General features: G+C 40.6%; 1 protein-coding gene across 12 annotated transcripts in view; it reads left to right on the top strand.

Annotated features, from left to right (window-relative positions):
- The window catches only part of ATG13 (autophagy related 13), a 50,560-nt gene that overhangs the window by 7,227 nt on the left and 25,031 nt on the right, over positions 1 to 18,302 (top strand). For 11 of the 12 annotated variants that reach the window (XR_003791532.1, XM_029208969.1, XM_029208964.1 and 8 more), the window contains one exon: positions 17,628 to 17,709. Coding sequence is in view for 10 of the 12 variants with exons in the window: in XM_029208969.1 (XP_029064802.1) it covers positions 17,641 to 17,709 (69 nt within the window). In the remaining 2 variants the exon portion in view is untranslated. Of the gene's footprint in view, positions 1 to 16,441; positions 17,710 to 18,302 lie in introns of those variants that run through there. The other variant, XM_029208967.1, reaches the window with a different exon arrangement.

Below are 18,302 nucleotides of genomic sequence, written 5' to 3' on the forward strand. Positions count from 1 at the left end.
TGGCAGAGGCTAAGGGCAGACCTTATTCTACACTGTTGAAGCTGAGTGATGTGTAAAATTTTTCATAATAAAATCTTTTTAAAATTAGCTTGAAGTCATACAAATTACAACTACATTTGTCTTCTGAGAGAAGAACTATCCATTGTTTTTGTAAATTAAAAAAAAACCTTAAAGAATACAGCATTAGCCTATTTATCTGGGTTGTATATTATGGATTAAAAGGGAAAGGAGTAACAAGGAAATACTTGGAGAAAAAAGAAAAAAAAAAAGACCAATTCATAATGTCTGTCATCTCCATACTCATTATATACCCTAATCTTAAAATTAAGCCATTACCAAATGTAAAATGGCATGGCTGCCTTGGAAAACAGTTTGGCAGTTCCTCAAAAAAATTAAATGTTGAATCACCATATGATCCAGCAATTTCATTTGTAGGTATATACCCAAGAGAATCATATGTTAACACCAAAACTTACCCATGAGTGTTCTCAGGAATATTATTCACAGTAGCCAAAAAGTGGAGACAACTTAGATGCCCATCACTTGATGAGTCAATTAACAAAATGTAGTCTGCCAATTCAGTGGAATATTATTCAGCCATAAAAAGGAATGAAGTACTGACACATGCTAAAATACAGAGTGAACCTTGAAACATGCTAAGTGAAGGAAGCAAGTCACAAAAAGGTGACATAGGATTTCCTTTATGTGAAACTTCCAGAATAAGCAAGTCCATAGCAATAAAGCCTACTAGTAGTTGCCAAGGACAGGGAGAAGGGGAAGGGGAGTGATGGATAACAGATGTGGGATTTCTTTTCAATGTGATAAAAATGTGGTGATGGTTGCACATCCTTGTGAATATACTAAAAAGCACTGAATTGTACACTTTAAAATGGTAAATTTTATGGTATGTGAATTATAACTCTGTTAAGAAAAACTATATAAAGTGATTCTTTAAAAAATTTTAACCTACTGCCTTAACATTCTAAGTCAACGTGTTTAACAAGTTCGTAAATAAGTGTATTTCTTCTTAGCTTGCCCAGTCTCCTATCTCAGATGTGTAGTCTCTCACATTGTCTTGTTCTTTTGAGTTCTTGGTGTTTTATTTCCATGTGCAATCTGCAGATTTTTAAATTCTGAGTTCATCTAGCTAAAAGTTGGAAGGAAGGGTTATGAATGGCCTGGCAGTAGGCTGTTGATGATCCAAGTCTGTGAAAGCTTCTCTCAGGCCTCCTTCGGGCTTCCTTCTGCCTGTTTCTAGGAGTTTCAGTGGTTTTGGACAAGTTTTTAGGTTACTTTCTTGGCTTTTTGTTTCCTTACCATCCATGTAGGTAGTGTAATTTTGGATCTTATATCTGTGTACCTTACTGATGTATTCTTTTGAAGGTTTGAGAGTAACTTCCCCACCTCCCAACCTTGCCATGATAGATGGCAAAGCTCTTCATTGCTTCTCTAGGATTCTTCTGGCCTCTGATCAAGAAGCACTTGGCTCTGGGGTTTTCTGCAGGGGAGGTTTCTACCTGCCCATAAGCTTGAGGTATATTCCCTCACACCCCACTCTTGTTCTCATGTGTTCATTATAAGAATCTGACCTTGCTCTCCATAAACCTCAGCTCCCTGGCATCAATTTTCCCTTGTATCTATGGCTTTAACTTACCTTTTTTTCTGGAACCTGGGATGTTTCAATCTTTCTGGTTTAGCTGCGTATCAAAACCTTTTTATTGTCATATCTTATTTGCATTTTTATGTACCTGTAGTGGGCAGGGGTGGGGTGTGACTGATAACATTAGTTCAGTCCACATTGTTGTTGGATGTCCTCCGAGTTTTGAACTCATACCTGACATGGCGCAGTGCATTGAACTCCTTGTCTCCTTCACTCTCATGAAAGCCCCAACTTTCATATACTCTTCACCTACATTCATGCATTGTTCTCTGTAGGCCACATTGCTTTACTTCTTTCTGTATGTATCACATACTGTATAATAGAACAACGCAGGATTTCTTACTTTTTTCTTTTCCTCTGGACTCTTGAGAAAAGTTACTTGTATCTCTTAAGACAAGAACATTGAACAGGGGCTTCCCTGGTGGCGCATTGGTTGAGAGTCCGCCTGCCGATGCAGGGGACGTGGGTTCGTGCCCCGGTCCGGGAGGATCCCACATGCCGCGGAGTGGCTGGGCCCGTGAGCCATGGCCGCTGAGCCTGTGCGTCCGGAGCCTGTGCTCCGCAGCAGGAGAGGCCACAGCAGTGAGAGGCCCGCGTACCGCAAAAAAAAAAAAAAAAAAAAAAAAAAAGAACATTGAACAAAGTGTAATTGTATCATATTCAGGAAATTTAATATTGATGCAATACTGGTTATGTAGTGTACAGTCAATTTTCAAATGTTGCCAAATTGTTTCAATACCCTCCTTTATAGCAACTTAAAAAAAAAGTCCTGGGTTAAGCATTGTATTTAGTTGTCATACTCCTATTGCCTTTACTCTAAAACAGTTCTTCAGACTTTTTCTCTCATAAGATTGACTTTTTTGAAGAGTACAAGTCCATTATTATGTAAAATGCCCTGTCTTTCAATATAAGCTCATCTGATTGCTTCCTCATGGTTAGATTTGGGTTATACAGTTTTTTTTTTTTTTTTTGGCTGCGTTGGGTCTTCATTGCTGTGTGCGGGCTTTCTCTACTTGCGGTGAGCGGGGGGCTACTCTTCATTGTGGTGCGCGGGCTTCTAATTGCGGTGGCTTTTCTTGTTGCAGAGCACGGGCTCTAGATGCGTGGACTTCAGTAGTTGGGGCACACAGGCAGAGTAGTTACGGCTCGTGGGTCCTAGAGTTCAGGCTCAGTAGTTGTGGCGCACGGGCTTAGTTGCTCCGTGGCATGTGGGATCTTACCGGACCAAGGTTCAAACCCATGTCCCCTGCATTGGCAGGTGGATTCTTAACCACTGCACCACCAGGGAAGCCCCTATACAGTTTTAATGTAAAAGCTACATAAGTGACATGTCCTTCTCCCTATATCACATCAAGAGGATGTAATGTCAGTTTTTCAGTTGTTGGTATGTTTCTTTGATTACTTTGTTAAGATTGTGTTCATCTGACTTCTCTTTGTAATTAATAAGTCAATAAGCAGGAAGACTGCGTGAAAATTTGTTGGCAAAAGGTATATTTACAGTGGTTTTATCATCCACTGGTGATTTGCTTGAACCAGTTATTCCTGTGTGATTTTTTTTTTTTTTTTTGGCCGCGCCACACGGCTTGTGGGATCTTAGTTCCCTGACCAGGGATTGAACCCAGGCCACAGCAGTGAAAGCTCCGAGTCCTAACCACTGGACCGCCAGGGAACTTCCAAAATGGTGGTTTTCCTAAATCTTTATTTATTATACATTTACTAAGTGGCAATTTACTGTGAAGAAGTATTCTTTTCCCCTCACTTATTGTACAACTGCCTTTGAAACCAGTGTTGGAGAAAATGTGAAAATTCTTGCTGTAGAATAATGACTACGGCAAGAAAAGATTATCTCTGCTCTTCCACTGTTAGTTGAAGAAGCAAATGTAAAATTGTCAGTTTTAATTTCAGTGTTCCCCAAACTTTTACATATTGCATGACAAACATGAGTTTAAAAACACTTTATGGGGGGCTTCCCTGGTGGCGCAGTGGTTGAGAGTCCGCCTGCCGATGCAGGGGACACGGGTTCGTGCCCGATCCGGGAAGATCCCATGTGCCGCAGAGCGGCTAGGCCCGTGAGCCATGGCCTCTGAGCCTGCACGTCCGGAGCCTGTGCTCCGCAACGGGAGAGGCCACAACAGTGAGAGGCCCGCATACCTCAAATAAAAAACAAACAAACACTTTATGGGTATAAAGTGTTATTTAAACACTTATCAGTCTTGAAAATAATGTTGTGCTGAGCATTTGTCAGCAAGTTTGTTTTTTTAATTGCAGGCAGAATGTCCTGTTATCTCTGTAATAGTTTTGAGGTTACTGTTTTGTAGAGTATGTGTGAATAGAAGTAGGCATTAAACAAATATGAAAGCAATATTGTTAATATGCCAGGAGCTGTTACTCAAAACAACTGAATTTGCTTAATAACATTCATCCTTAAGATAAATCAAGGAAACTTTAACTCTTCAATATTAGATTAGTTCCGTGTATAAATTTGCTTTTCAAAAAACTAAGGTTGTCTAAGAGAACTAGAAGACAAGCTACAGACTGGGAGAAAATATTTGCAAAAGATATATCTTTTAAATATATATATTTTTATTTATTTGGTCTTAGTTGTGGCGTGCGGGATCTTCGTTGCAGTGTGCGGGATCTTTAGCTGTGGCATGTGGGATCTAGTTCCCTGACCAGGGATCAAACCCAGGCTCCCTGCATTGGGAGTACCTAGTCTTAGCCACTGGACCACCAGGGAAGTCCCAAAAGGGGTATCTTTTAGGATAATGAGTTGCCATCTCACACCTATTAGAATGGCCAAAATCCAAAAACACTGACAACGCCAAATGCTGGAGAGATCATGAAGCACTGGGAATTCTCACTCATTGCTGGTGGGAATGCAAAATGGTTCAGCCACTTTGGAAGAGAGTTTGATGGTTTCTTATAAAATAAACATACTTTTACCGTATGATCCAACAGTTGCACTCCTGTAACTCACCCAAAGGAGTTGAAAACTTGTTTTCAGCAGGAGATTGGAGGCTTCTCTGGAGAAATTAAGTGTCTTTGGAGGGAAAAACCTCTATATATTGACACTTGAGGTTTCTTTCCATAGAAAAAAGGGTGAGGCTGCACCCAGCTTGTTCCTGATGACCCTCTTTGAGCCCTACCAGTTTACCAGCCTCACTCATATACCCTGAGTTTCTGGCTTTTTGGTGCCTCATGCTCAGATGTGAATGGGACAGCCAAGGATCACCAGTCACTTGATGGAAGTGTCCATTGTGGCTGCCAGTATTTTTCAAGCTTAGTGAGGAAGCGGGCTCAAGAGGTGGGAGAGGGAGTGTCTCATAAGGACTTTGATAACTGGCCTTCCCTGGTGGTGCAGTGGTTGAGAGTACGCCTGCTGATGCAGGGGACGTGGGTTCGTGCCCCGGTCTGGGAAGAACCCGCCTGTGGCGGAGCGGCTGGACCCGTGAGCCATGGCCGCTGAGCCCGCGCGTCCGGAGCCTGTGCTGCGCAACGGGAGAGGCCACAAGAGTGAGAGGCCCGCGTACTGCAAAAAAAAAAAAAAAAAGACTTTGATAACCAAAGTTCCCCATGTTTTTGATTCACTGTTTCTAAAAAGTTAATGTCCAGTCCTTTTTATTTTCCTTATTTATTTTAATGTTTTTTTACTTTTTAAAATTGAGGTATAATTTACAATATTATATTAGTTTCAGGTATGATAAAATTTTTTTATAGATTATACTTCATTTATATTTATCCTAAAATATTGGCTACTGGGCTTCCCTGGCGGTCCAGTGGTTAAGACTCCATGCTCCCAATGTAGGGGGCATGGGTTCAATCCCTGGTTGGGGAATAAAGATCCCACATGCCGCATGGCACAGCCAAAAAAATAAATTAAATAAATGTAAAATATTGGCTACATATTCTTGTAGGTGATTGATGGGTTGATTGATTGTTAGTCAGCAACTTTTCATAGCTTATTTATTTTATACATAGCAGTTTATATCTCTTAATCCCCTACCTCTATCTTGCCCCCCCTTCCCTCTCCCCACTGGTAACCACTAATTTTTTCTATCTATGAGTCTGTTTATGTTTTGTTATATTCATTCATTTGTGTTTTTTTTAGATTCCACATATAAGTGGTAATGTACAGTATTTGACTTTCTCATTTATTTCACTAAGTGTAATACCCTCCAGGTCCATCATGTTGTTGCAAATGGAAAATTTTCATTCTCTTTTGTGCCTGAGTAGTATTCCTTTGTGTGTGTGTGTGTGTGTACACACACACACACACACACACACACACACCCCATGCTAGTGGTAGAGGGAGGATTCCAAAATGGTGATTGCACCAGTGTCCATGTGGTAGAACAAGCTCCCAAAAATGGCTGCCACAAGTATCTATGTCCCCAGGGTGAACTCCAGTTGCCTTCTGCCTCTCCAGGAGACTCTTCAAGATCAGCAGGTAGTTCTGACCCAGGCTCCTCTGAAATTACTACTTCTGCCTTAAAGGTCCCGGCACATATGAGAGTTTGTGTGCCCTTTAAGAGATTCCATTCTATTTCCCACAGCCCTCTGGTGCTCCCAGATGTAAGCCCCACAGGCCTTCAAAGCCAAACAAACATTCTGGGGGCTTGTCTTCCTGGCATAGGACCCCCAAGCTGGTTAGTCCAATGTGGGACTCAGACCGCTTGCTCCTTGGGGAGAATCTCTGCAATGGTAATTATTCTTATGTTAGTGGGTTCCTCAACCCGGGGCATGGATTGTGACTGTGTTGGGACTCCCCACTCTTACCCATCTTATTGTGGTTCCTTCTTGATATCTTTAGTTGTAGAAGATCTTTTCTGGTAGGTTAGGGTTAGTTAGGGTCAGGGTCTTTTTCCTCAATAGTTGTTCTGTACATAATTGTAAATTTTGTGAGAGGAGGTGAGATCAGGGTCTTCCTACTGCACCATTTGGGGACCTCCCAATGTGCAGCCTTCTAACGTTAGGAAGGAAGCGCAGTTCTGGTCTGAGTGGGGTCATGGAGTGGGTGTAGGGCTTAGAGTGGGGTCTAACTGCTTCTTCCGTGGACTTTCAAATAATCCTCCTGTTTTCAGCCCCATCTGCCACCCTACTTTAGTAGCTACCTGGTGACTAATTCCTTAGACTTTCTTAGGTCCTTTGGTTCAGAAGAGCTTTCTTTGTTTAGGGTTTCTCCCACTGCTGGCTTGGATATCAGCTGTGCTCTGCTTAGTCAGTTATGTATTCCTTCTACCTTCCCGAACTTTGATGTTGTTATCTCTTGTCTGTGTGTATGCTTTTTAAGCCCTCCACCCTTTTTTTAGGAGTGAGCAGAAATAAACATTGAACCTTTATCCTTTACCAGTCTGTTTACTTTTTCCCCCCAATATTTTGTTGACGTCTTTCATTGTTATTTCTTCTTCTGGGTTTATTTATAGCTTTTATATTTCTGTGCTTTTAATTGAGGATTGGGAAAGTAGTTGAGATAAATGGGTTTTGTCTGCCTAAGAAGAACTCGTATTTTTAAAATTTAAAATTAGCATTTCAGTATGAAAGTAAGTAAAAGATCTAAAAAACCTGTCTATCCAGATAACTGTACTTTTCCCTTACCTGATTGTATCATTTGCACTTGAACAGTGTTGTAGAATCTTCTGTCTAGTATTTGGGAGTTGGTGATTTTCTACAACCATTACATAATAATGGGAAACTTTATTTATTTAGTAATGGCATCTTTTTTTCTTTTTCTGTGTGTGTTAAAATACAAGCAACAGAATTTTACCATCTTAACCATTTTTGAGTGTGCAGTTCAGCAGCATTAAATACATTCACATTGCTGTGCAGCCTTCACTATCATCCGTCCCCATAACTTTTCATCTTGTAAAACTGAAACTCTGCCTATTAAACAGCAACTCCCCATTCTCTCTTCCCCCCAGCTCCTGGCAACCACCATTATACTTTCTGTCTCTACGATTTTGACTACTCTTAAGTACCTCATATAAGTGGAATCATACAGTATTTGTCTTTTTGTGACTAGTTCTTTTCACTTTAGCATAATGTCCTCAAAGTTCATCCATGTTGTAGCATGTGTCAGAATTTCCTTCCTTTTTAAGGTGGAATAATATTTCATTGCATGTATATACCACATTTTGCTTATCCATTCTATTTTCAGATAATTGTTTAAAAACATTTTAGTTTGGCACAAGTCTGCACATGTTCTAAACCTGACAGAATTATTTGTTGTTATGAACTTCTGTTAATGAAAATGATGTGTAGAGAATGTTGCTAAATTGAAATTGCTAATCAAGGTCCAGTAAATAGTTTTTGTTATTTGTTAAATGTCTTAAGCCTTCAAGAAAGGCCTTAATTAAGTGAGGTATTTCTCAGACAAGAAAAGCTACAAGTGGCAAGTCTGGGGAAATAGATTCTGATGAAACTTGAAGGGACAGCAATATTAGGAGCATTATGATTCATAAATATACTTTTGGCCTAATTAAGCCATTTTAGAGGTGACCTCTGGTAAATTTAATCAAATATATGTGGTTGGGAACCACATAGAACTTTTTGTAAATATCCAAAAATCATACATAGTAATTGGTTTGTGTCCCTAAGGCAAAAAACTTTAATAAGGTAATAAGTAGCGCTGATGAGCTTGCTTATTCAACATATTAACAGGAAAGGGACATGAGATTTGAATGCTTGTGAAACCTTGCACCTCAGATTGGCACTTGAACCCATGTGCCGGAACTCGAACCCAGACAAAACCCATGGTCTTCCAACTGAGATCACACACATGGTTTCAGGACTTAATGAAGCTCAGGTTCTTGATGTCTCATAGCAGAAAGAATTCAGTGAGAGACAAAGTGATACGTAAGAAGTGGATTTATTTAGAGAGAAACACACTCCACAGACAGTGTGGGCCATCTCAGAAGGTGAGAGCGCCCTTGGGGGAAACACACTCCACAGACAAAGCGTGGGCCATCTCAGAAGGTGAGAAAGGCACCAGGGTATGGGATTGCCAGTTTTTTTTTTTTTTTTTTTTCTTTTTTTTTTGCGGTACGCGGGCTTCTCACTGCTGTGGCCTCTCCCGTTGCGGAGCACAGGCCTAGCGGCCATGGCTCACGGGCCCAGCCGCTCCGCGGCATGTGGGATCTTCCCGGACTGGGGCACGAACCCACGTCCTCTGCATCGGCAGGCGGACTCTCTACCACTGCGCCACCAGGGAAGCCCTGGGATTGCCAGTTTTTATAGGAGTGGGTAATTTCATAGGCTAATGAGTGGGAGGAGTATTCCAGCTATTTTAGGAAGGGGTAGGGATTTCCAGGAATTGGGCCACTGCCCACTTTTTGATCCTTATGGTCCGTCTTGAAACTGCCCTGGCGCCTGTGGGTGTGTTATTTAGCTTGCTGATGTGAGCGTGTACTGAGGCTCAAGGTCTAGTGGAAGTCGACTTGTCTGTCATCTTGGACCCATTTGGTTCTAATCAGTTTACGTCATGTCCTCAGGCTATGTCATTCTTTCAAAGGTTGTGCCCTGCCTCCTTCCCTCCTATTTCACTTGCAGAAGAGTTTTCTATGTAATTGAGAGACTAGAATGCTGAGAGGTAAAGTGGCCTTGACTTAAACTAAGTGGTAACCTAAAAGCCCTACTTTGGCTTAGTCTTCTAGCAGCTGATATATTTTCTTAAAACCTGTTCCATCAAGGGTCTTTGGCAGTTATAACATGTTGGTGACAATGACTGATATGGGCAGTGGTCTGTAAAGTCTAAAGGAAAGAAAGTCACATACATTCATTGTCAACTAAGAAGGCCCTCTCTAGACTCTTGGTGGCAGAATTCCAATGTGCTTGTTTCTGAGGTAGAGAAGGATATATGAAGCTAATAGTGGGTTGATATGATTTTATTTTCCCAAAGTAGTCTCCTTGTAGGAAAGGCAACATGTTGATCACTTGATGCTTCTTTTATCGACAGTTTTATTTCTCAATTAATAAATTGGATTTATGGTATGTAAACTGTCTCTTGTAAGTGAAGTCCCCCAAACCTTGACTGAACTAATAAAATTAGTTTCCTGAGCATGTACATCCAAGGACTAGATCCTTGTCCAGGATCACCATTTATTTGCTAGTTTCAGTGACCAAGATCTTTCCTGAAAGTACCAGCAAGCCTCTGATCACCTTTGCAAAATCACTTTACCTATTTTCCCCGCTGACTTTGTATGTGGACTCTTGAAGATCAGACTGAGGAGTCTGCCCAAAGTTCTGGCACATAGGAGCAATATGATGACATAATGCTTTATTAGACTAGCCTTTCAGTGGTTTACCTGAAGTTTACAGTATAATCTAGAAGGAGGTGTTGGGGAAGAAACTTTTCCTATAACCTCTTGGATTCAGCAGATGGGGGCGTGCAAATTAAGCCAACAAAAGATAGATTAGCAAGAGAAAAGACAGAGTTTATTAATGCCTGCAAAGTGTATACCACAGGAGTGCTCAGTGATGAATAGCTCAAGGAGGTGGTAAAAATTTGGGACTTAAATGTCTAACTCAGTAGGAGAAAGAGAGGGGAGAAAGGTTTTATAGGAAGAAAAATTAGTTTCTTTAGGAAAGAAGAATGGGTGTTTAGGAGAACAAATGGGAAATAAGAAAGTTTGTGATAACAAACTTTATCTTGTGTGGGTGCAAATGGTCTTTCCATCTTCTTCATGACTATGAAACTCCCCCAGATAGGGGATTTATATTAGGTTTATGTTAGGTCTCTCTCCTGGGGTAGAAGCCAACCTGAAATGGGAATTTATGGCAGTCCTCATTTCTTAGAAGTTTCCGCTTTTAGTCAGATAAGGGAAGCTCTGAGAAGATTTCTTTTCTACATCTGTTGAATCTCAAATGTCTTCAGCTAAAAATAATCTTTATGCCAAAGTGGCATATTTTAGGATGGCATAGCCTATCCTCTTCAAAGGTAAAGTAACTAACCAAGAGAGTCTCTTCCAGATAAGAAATGAGACTTGGATTAAGGTGGTTATCTATGGAAATGAAAATGCTGCTAATATAAAGGATTTTGTATAAGCATAAGTTTGAAGGATTCAGTAATTGGCTAGTGTAGTAAAGGGCAGAAAAAAAGAAAAAATTCAGTGTTTTTAATGTTTGTACCAAATTTCCCTTTATATTCCTTGGAGCACTCAAAGAAGGAATTTTGCAAAGTGCAAAGCAAAAGTAAACTTTCTATTACATTTCTATTGTAAAGGATGAACTAATATCCTTGATAGATAGCCTAGGCCTAAGGGGACAATAAGCTCTGATACCTTTGAGAGAACTTTTTCTCTGTGGAGACCACCCTTTTTGGCTCAATAACTAACTCTAGTTACATAATCCTTTGAGTGCTTCCAGTGGTACAAAAAGTCACAAGAGTCATTGTGCCATTATAATGTTTGTGCTTTGGTAGATGCTCTGGTAGTGGGAGCACTTCCCCACTTCAGTGTAAGATAGGGGCAGCCCAATCCTCCAGCACTGTTCTTATCTCAGATCTGTTGATGTGTTGCTTCAGGGCCTTGAGCTGTTTAACCCTTTAAAAGGTCTTTTTATTTTTACTTTAATATTTGTTAGTGTTCTTTTCAACCAAAATTAGGAAGGCCTGAAGGTGGGTGTACATGTCAAGCATATTATTTGATAGGCCCCCAAAGATGAGTCCTTTGTAATTTGATCAGTAGATTCTCCTGTGGATCTCATCAATTATTTCTTCTCAAAGGTTTTATTTCTCCTTCATTGGTTTCTTCCCACCCCCCACCTATAAATTTGCTCAGATATTCCTATCCTACAGGGAAAATCCTTTTAACAGAAAAGCTTGAGCTCTTTTCCTGTCTAACATCTCAGAAGTAGCTGAATCCATTCCTCACTACCACCCTAAGAAACTCTCCTCTCAAAGGTCATTAACAACGTAATGCCAAGTCCAGTGGCCTTTTCCTCTTGAGAATGAAGGAATCCAGAATATGTCATCCCAAAATATGCCTCTTTGACATAATTATTTTGAGCTGAAGGCAGTTAAGAAGCAGCAAATGCAGGAGAACCTTTCTCTGCCCTCCCGTTTTCTGCCTAAAGGCGGGATATAAATTCCCCTTTTTTACTGGAGACAGATTCTTATCAGACCTGAGAAGACACCAGAGAAATCTGCAAACAAACCTTGCTCCCTTAGTTTCCTCCCACAGCCTGCACCCTTGAATGCCTAAAACTGCTTTCCTTTGTCCTGTCATTTCTCTATGAAGTTATTATTCTTTGTTGAAGACCCCATATGAGCCATAGTTCTAAGCCACTGCTTTGAGTTATTTTTTGTTGAGGTTTCTCCTCTGTGGTAGGTGCTGCATTAGTCAGTAAACTGTTTTGCTCTTGTTAATCTGTCTTTTTGTTGAAGGAGTCCCAGCTCAAAGTTTAATATGCGTAGAGGTAAAGTTTTGCCTCCTCCACAAGAACTTACACTGTTTGACCATCCCTTCAATCTTGAAACTTTAATTTCCCCTCAGTTTCAATGAAAACTTCTCAGAAATCATTTTATCTCCTATTTCTCTGATTAGTTCTTGCATTTCTTTTTGTGGTTCTTTTATGCAAATGCTTTCCAAGGTCGTTGTTTTGTTTTTTTTCTGTTATCTCCCTTGGTGATTTCATCTGTTGCTATAGTTTTAATAATTCCTTCTTTTTTGAGATTTATCTCCAACTTTAATCTCAGTCTTAACCTTTTCCATTAGCTTCAGATTTAGCATTTTCAGACAGATCTTCAGGTGTTTCTAACTCAACCTATTAAATAAACTGAACTGATTGGCAAAAAATAGTGAACCTTGATCCCTAACGTACACCACATATACAAATTAATTTTCGATGGACCACGAATCTAACTGTGAAAGGTAAACAGTAATGTTTCTAGAAGAAAATGTAGGAGAATATTTTCATGACTTTGAGATCAGCAAAAAAATTTTTAACAGGACACAGGAAAGTGCTAACCATCAAAGAAAATGTTGATAAATTGGACTTACTAAAATAAAGAACCTCTGATCATCAGGAAACTCCATAAGAGGATGATACTCAGCAATAAAAAGAAATGAACCATCAGGACTTCCCTGGCAGTGCAGTGGTTGAGACTTCACCTTCCAATGCAGGGGATGCAGGTTCGATCCCTGTGGGGAGCTAGGATCCCACATGGCCTTGTGACCAAAACATGGAACAGAAGCAATATTGTAACAAATTCAATAAAGACTTTAAAAATAGTCCACATCAAAAAAAAATTAAAGAAAAAAAGAACTATTGACATAGAATATAACGTGGGTGAAAAAAAATATAACATGGGTGAATCTCAAAATAATTGTGTTGAGTGAAAGAAGCCAAAGAGTACATACTGTATGATTTAATTTATATAAAACTCTGGAAAATGCAGGTAGGGATCTTTAGTGATAGAAAGCATATCAGAGGTTGTTTAGGTATGGGGGATTATGGGGGCGCGGCTGGAGGGAGGGAGTACGAAGGAACATGAGGAAACTGTTGGGGAGTAATTGTTATGTTCACTATTTTGTGGTGATGATTTTACAGTTATAAACCTGTCAAAACTTATACTTCTGATATTGTCAATTATACCTCAATAAATCTGTATTTATTGTGGACATAAAAACCACCCAGATGAGAACAGGTGAAGGCCATTTATTCAGAGCTTTCGGTACCAGAGGAGTCCGCTCCAGCACTTGCCTTTGGCAGAGATGCAAAGGTAGGTAGACCACTGGGGAAGCTTTATAATGGAAAAAAGGCAGGGAAGCCTTCAGGAATGTCCTAATTTGGGGCTGTTGGCACAAGGAAGCTGTAGGCAGCCTGACTACAAGTGGGGGTACTCTGTATGATTGGTTGGGGTACATATTTGGCTTTCTCTGGTTGGTCCTAAGTTGGAAGCAGGGATAAAAATTAGGGAAGCTGTCAGTTAATCAAGTCCTGGCTGTTTGGGGCCAGTTTTTACAGGGGTTATCATTTGACTTCCTGGACTGGTTGCTAGAGATAGTCTGACTTCCTTGACTGGTAAGTGTAGATAGTAGGTTGGCTTCCTGGGCTGGATTTTTGCAGATTGTGGGTCAGAGCTCTATCTTTATATATACAGTCTGGCCATTGTCCGTTAGTATGTCGTGACTCTCACGATAAGAAACAAATTCCACAAGAAAGGCAAGCCACAAACTGGGAGAAGGTATTTGCAGTACATATCCAACAATGTACTGAATCCACTATATATTTTTTAAAACTCCCACAATTCAGTAAGAAAAAGACAACCTAATTTTTTAAGTGGGCAAAAGGCTTGAACTAGCACTTTATGAAAGAGGATATCCAAATGTCTAATAAACATATGAAAAGGTATCATTGGAGGAAAGGCAGTCATCATTTCATCTCTAATTTAATCATCATTCAATGCAGATTAAATGAAATACCACCACACTCCTACCAAGATGGCTAAGGAATCAGCAATACAAAGTGGTAGTATAGATGTGGGACACTGGGAGCTCTAAGGTACTGTTGGTGGTGATGTAAATTGGTACAGATCCTAGAAAACTGTTTGGCAGTATCTATCAAAGCTAAACACCAAGGCATACCTTGGATATATTGTGGGTCGGTTCCAGATCACTGTGATAAAGTGAATCACATGAATTTTTTTGTTTCCCTGTGCATATAGAAGTGTGTTTAAACTAAACTATAGACTATTAAGAGTGCAATAGCATTATGTCTTAAAAAAAAACAATGTACATACCTTAATTTAAAAATACTTTATTACTAAAAAATGCTAGCCATCATCTGAGCCTTCAGTGAGTTGTAATCTTTTTGCTGGTGGAGGGTTTGAAATATTTTGAGAATTACAAAAATATGACACTGTGACACGAAGTGAGCAAACACCATGGGAAAAATGGCGCTGATAGACTTGCTCAACACAGGGTTGACCCAAACCTTCAATTTTTTTATTTAATAAATTTATTTATTTTATTTATTTATTTTTGGCTGCATTGGGTCTTTGTTGCTGTGCGTGGGCTTTCTCTAGTTGCGGCGAGCGGGGGTTATTCTCTTCTTTGCAGTGCGTGGGCTTCTCATTGCGGTGGCTTCTCTTGTTGCGGAGCATGGGCTCTAGGCGCGTGGACTTCAGTAGTTGTAGCAGGTGGGCTCAGTAGTTATGGCTCGCAGGCTCTAGAGGGCAGGCTCAGTAGTTGTGGCGCACAGGCTTAGTTGCTCCACAGCACGTGGGATCATCCTGGACCAGGGCTGGAATCCGTGTCCCCTGCATTGGCAGGCGGATTCTTAACCACTGTGCCACCAGGGAAGCCGCTTCAATTTGTTTTTTAAAAAGAGGAGGGGGCAATATCTGTGAAGCAAGGTGCAATAAAACAAGGTATGCCTGCATATGCATACTCTATGACCCAACAACAACACTCCTGGCTCTACATCTGATAGCAGTGAGTATTTATATTCACGAAAACTCTCATGTAAGAATATAATAACCGACTTCCCTGGTGGCGCAGTGGTTAAGAATCCACTTGCCAATGCAGGGGACACGGGTTTGAGCCCTGGTCCGGGAAGATCCCACATGCCGTGGGGCAACTAAGCCCGTGCACAGCAACTACTGAGCCTGCGCTCTAGAGCCCATGAACCACAACTACTGAAGCCCGCATGCCCTAGAGCCCGTACTCCGCAACGAGAAGCCAATGCAATGAGAAGCACACGCACCACAAGGAAGAGTAGCCCCCGCTCGCCGCAACTAGAGAAAGCCCGTGCGCAGCATCGTAGACCCAATGCAGCCAAAAAAAAAAAAAAAAAAAGAATATAACAGCTAAAAGCAGGAAACAACCCAAATGTTTATCAACAGTTTAATTTATAAATTGTGGCATATTCATAAAATGGAGTGCTACATAACAATGAAAAAGAATAAACTGCTACATGCAGCATTATAAATGAATCTTACAGACATAATGTTGAATAAAGGAAGGTACACAACAGAAGAGTTAATACTATTTGATTCTATTTGTAAGAAATTCAAAACAAACAAAACTAGGGGCTTCCCTGGTGGCGCAGTGGTTGAGAATCTGCCTGCTAATGCAGGAGACATGGGTTCGAGCCCTGGTCTGGGAGGATCCCACATGCCGTGGAGGGTCTAGGCCCGTGAGCCACAAGTACTGAGCCTGCGCGTCTGAAGCCTGTGCTCCGCAAAGAGAGAGGCCGCCACAGTGAGAGGCCCGCGCACCGCAATGAAGAGTGGCCCCCGCTTGCCACAACTAGAGAAAGCCCTTGCACAGAAACGAAGACCCAACACAGCAAAAATAAATTAATTAATAAACTCCTACCCCCAACATTTTCTTAAAAAAGCAAACAAACAAACAAACAAACTAATCTATAGTGATAAGAGGTCAGAATCATGGTTACTTTTTGGTGGTTTTATTGACCAAGGGAACACAAAGGCACCTTCTGGATTATTGGAAATGTACTATAACTCGATCTGGGTTGTCATTGTATGAGTGTTTACATACAAAAGTTTATTGATCTGTACACCTAAGATTTGTGCATTTCACTACATGTAAGTTATACCTCAATAGAGAACAATGTTTGTTTTTTTTTTTTTTTTTGCGGTACGCGGGCCTCCCACTGCTGTGGCCTCTCCCGTTGCCAAGCACAGGCTCCGGACGCGCAGGCTCAGCGGCCATGGCCCACGGGCCCAGCCGCTCCGCGGCACGTGGGATCTTCCCGGACCGGGGCACGAACCCGTGTCCCCTGCACCGGCAGGTGGACTCTCAACCACTGCGCCACCAGGGAAGCCCGAGAACAATGTTTTTTTTTTAACTTGTATTCATTATTTTCTGTTTCAACTCTATCCTTTTGTTTATACCTTTCCTTAAAACTAGCTGTCCCTCTGGCTTTCTTGTTTTTCTGAAAGCCCATTAAACTTTTTGCACTCAGTCCTTAAATCCTGTTAGCTCTTCCTTTAAAATACTTCCCATCCATACTATTTCCAAATCATGTCTGTATCTGTATTAGAGTTTTAGCCTTGACCACAAGCCTGAATTATTGCCAAGGACCTAATTGGTTTCCCTGCTTTCCATACTCAAAACTATTCTACAATATGCCAGCAAAGCTATCATCTAAAGCACCATTTGGATTGTGTTGCTTCCTCTCCTCAAAAGCCTTGAGGGTGCTCCCATTTCTGGCATATTAGATGCAGGTCAGTCTCTAGCACTGTATTTAAGTCTCTCATGATCTGGCCCCAGCCAGCCATACACAACCGCTGGAAAATTGGCATACTTAATAGTTCCAAACCCATTTTGCTCTCTGTGGCTTATACGCCTTTGTTCATGCTCTTCTCTCTGTAAATGCTTTCTTCCTCATACCAGCCCCTTCTCAAAACATTTTAACCTGGGGTTTATGATGTACTTTGTGAAACTCATGAACTCCCTGAATATACCCAAAGTTTCTATATTTGTGCATTTTTTTGGAGGAAGGGCTTGTCATGTCATTGGATTCTCAGAAGGGGTCCAAAACCCACCCCCACCCCTACCCCACTCCCGCCCAAAGTTAAATTGATTTACTGGCCCTTTGAAGGAATGTTAACTCACTTTATGTTTTAATAAACTTTTTGTCTCATTAGCACTTAGTCTTCAATATGCTGGGTAATAAAACTTTTTTAATAGGTAAGTAATATAACTTTTTTAATATATAAGTTATATTTAAAAGCTCAAAGTTTCAGATTCAGGTAAAATGGCTTGTCTCATCTATTTTTAAGGTCTATAGATTTAGCTCTTTGTGTGGAATTTATTTTGCTCAAAAGATAGTATGTATTTTTCACTTTGGTGTCTTTAGTCAGGGGGGAAATTTTTTTTACCTCCTACGTGACTATTCATACAGCTAGTAGACAATACCATCTCTGTATGCTTTGTTGTAGCAATCCCTTTTAAAAGATATTAGTCACATTTTTCAACACTTTTTTTTTTTCTTCCTGTTTTAGATTCCTATAGGCAATGGAAACTGATCTCAATTCCCAGGACAGAAAGGACCTGGACAAGTTCATTAAGTTTTTTGCCCTCAAGGTACTATATCCATTCTCTTGAGCCTAGAACTGTTAGAAATAACTTCCGTGCTTCTCCCTTTTTGGAAATATAGCATAACAGCTTGCAGCTTGCCCATTTTAAGGGATACTTCTGTCTGTTGTAAACCAAACTGTGAAATTTGGGGGCGGTACTGGGGGTGTAACTAAAAAGTAGCTTCCAATTTTCCTCAGCTACTTGTTCAAAAAAAAATTTTTTTTGCAAGCCTGTTTGCAGAAATGTCAAACTTATTATGCCAGGTTATTGGCACAGTATGTTCCCTTGGGGTGGGAACAAAGACTGCGGACTGGAATGGACAGCAGTTTGGGCATCTTTCCGTAAGCATCAACAACCTCTGAAATGTCTCACTTTCACTTATTGTTCCCTTCTGGGTAAATGAAGAATTAAAACTGAATTTTGAATGCTTTAGAAAGCATATTTTCCTAAATCTAAAAATCATTTCCACCACTCTCACTCCTTCCTCTCAACCATTGCTATGTAAGAATAATCCATGCGGTAGATTCTGGTTGTAAAATTAGTTGGAAGACTTTTGCCATATGGGCCAAGTCATATGAATAATTGTGGAATCCTTGGTT

This window comes from Monodon monoceros, unplaced genomic scaffold, assembly GCF_005190385.1.
Source record: "Monodon monoceros isolate NGI ecotype Baffin Bay Population unplaced genomic scaffold, NGI_Narwhal_1 Super_Scaffold_7, whole genome shotgun sequence".
In the NCBI taxonomy this organism is placed as follows: domain Eukaryota; kingdom Metazoa; phylum Chordata; class Mammalia; order Artiodactyla; family Monodontidae; genus Monodon; species Monodon monoceros.